The sequence below is a fragment of the Primulina huaijiensis genome, chromosome 2 (genome assembly GCF_012295235.1).
Source record: "Primulina huaijiensis isolate GDHJ02 chromosome 2, ASM1229523v2, whole genome shotgun sequence".
Taxonomy (NCBI): Eukaryota; Viridiplantae; Streptophyta; class Magnoliopsida; order Lamiales; family Gesneriaceae; genus Primulina; species Primulina huaijiensis.
In genome coordinates, this window is record NC_133307.1 from 27,969,262 (window position 1) to 27,971,518 (window position 2,257).

Below are 2,257 nucleotides of genomic sequence, written 5' to 3' on the forward strand. Positions count from 1 at the left end.
TTGCACCCAACACTTTTTTAAGGATTAGTACATGAACTATAATTTTAGTTTTAATTCCCTACAAACCCAAATTTACAATTTTGCCTTTTTATTATTTAAATAAATAAATGATTTTATCCACAAAAATTACAAGTGTCTTCTTCATCTAAAAAATAATTTTAAAAAAAATATTGTTTCTCAATTATCATAGAATAATAGTAAATACTTTTTTTTACATATAAAGTACCTATTATGGGGTTTCAGATACTTGATTTCGCTATTCGAATACTCCAAATGTATAAAAAAATACTATATTTTCGAGTAATCGCCACAAATTCAGTCATTGTTGGTCTTTTTATGAAAAATATATTATGATGACTTACTCATGTCAATTTATTTTTTAGAAAAATATAGTTAATCATTTATCATGAAATTAGAAAAATACTTATTTTGACCGATAAACTACCTATTTTGGGGTTCCAAATATTTGGTTTGGCTAATTGAATATTTTAAATGTTTAAGAAAATATNTACCTAAATTAATAGAAAGAGTATCTAATTAGAGTCTATAAATACATGATTTTACTCCCTAAATACTTTATATCCAATTATTTGGGGATACCAAAATATAATTTGCAGTTATATTATCTGCATTCCAGAAAATTAGGGCTGAAGTTCGCTTAATTTTTTCAAATATTTTATTTTCTGATTTCACGTTTTGGTCATTACTCACTGTCTCACTCTATCTCAGAAAACGAATGTTTTTTCACTTTATAAATTATGTTATGCTTCAAAAAATAATCAAACTAACGACTTGGTAAACGGAAAGTGCAATTTTTGTCATTCAATAATTTTTAGATAAAAAAATTTAGAGACAGTATTAAAATTAAAAATTGTATACATAGATAAATTTATAAGATTTTTAATCATTAATTAGGATAACCATTTAAATTAAAAACATAATAATTTTTAAAATTTTTAGCTTGGATTGTTACAATTTTATTTTGTGATTATACAGATGATACCACATCTGGTTGTTTTATGTTTAGCAAAAATTTGCAAATAAAAACGAAAATGAAAACCAGAAAAAGACACCCAATAATAGATATATATGTATATATATATGTATAAATATAGAACCTAGAAAAAGAGACGTACTAGTATATTGTCCTTCGGCGAAGCCACTAACAGATATCCGGGCTTCAGCTCCCACGGCGGCGCCATTTTTCCATGCACGGATTCTCACACGAGTCTTCGTCTCCGCTGCCAGGAAGATCCCTCTTCGCCGCAACCGGCGATGGAGGCTGCAGAGGCACATCATTTGCTTGCACCGCGCGGATGATCCTCCTCAACCCGTCTAAATCCTCATTACATTTTTCCAAAGCTCGTATCAGCTGCCGTCTCTTCTCCGAAATGGTATCTGTTTCCTCCAGTGCCGACCTTTTCACGGAAGTATTCATATCCCCCAAACCCATCAACCTTTCCACCACGGAGGACGGAGTTCTAGGATTTTCCGGCGATTTCACTGCGACGTTCGGCAGCCGGATCTCAGGCGGAATTGATGGACTTCTCGGCAAGTTAATTTCGAGCGATAATCCAAGATTTTGGCTTCCGGTTTTGTCTTCTTTGGCCGAGGAAAGAGGATCCTTTATGGACTTGTCTCTGTCTTTTGCTGGAGAAGTTGGCCTACATTTCTCTCGTTTCCTTCCTGAAAATGTGGTTAACCATTTCAAAGATTTTCCAAACAATTTTCAAAAACAGAAAAATTAAAAGAATTCAGAAAAAAATTGTTAGTTGGACAATATCAGAATTTTCTAACCAAAAGTGAGTCGTTTGCTGGAATTCTGGTACTTGGAGAAGAGCTGAAAAATGCCCGACATGCAGCCGATGGGTTTCGCATGGCGATTTTCCTGCAATGGTGGGGTGGTGGCGGCGAGGCGGCGGGACGAGGAGAGTGAACTCTCCTGTCTCTTTAGCATCATTGTCAGAGTGCGATAATCCCTCGTGCTGTGAGGAATTTTCTTGGGAGAAGATTAGCTGCAGAGGCCTCGAGACAGACTGCACGGCTGCTAAAAAAGAACTAAAAATAGCCGGTTTGTTATTTATTTATTAAATATCATTATTTACATTTCGGTAATATTATTTATTTACTTCCTTTATTCATTTAATCATAGGTTTCTTCCACACTTCCAACAAAGTATCGGCTTTTTCCATTTTTTTAATTACCACGCCAAAAAGTAAATTTAGTCGTTATATATATATATAACCTAAATAATATA

The 2,257-nt window shown here is 33.5% G+C and overlaps 1 protein-coding gene across 1 annotated transcript; it reads right to left on the minus strand.

The window, feature by feature from the left end:
* Nucleotides 1-1,106: 1,106 nt before the first annotated feature.
* Nucleotides 1,107-2,050, minus strand: LOC140961153 (uncharacterized). The gene is made up of 2 exons (XM_073419455.1): nt 1,798-2,050; nt 1,107-1,686 (listed from the first exon to the last, which is right to left on the minus strand). The coding sequence occupies exons 1-2, from the start codon at nt 1,958-1,960 to the stop codon at nt 1,181-1,183; spliced, it is 669 nt and encodes a 222-aa protein (XP_073275556.1). The 5' UTR covers nt 1,961-2,050; the 3' UTR covers nt 1,107-1,180.
* Between the last annotated feature and the right edge of the window lie 207 nt (nt 2,051-2,257).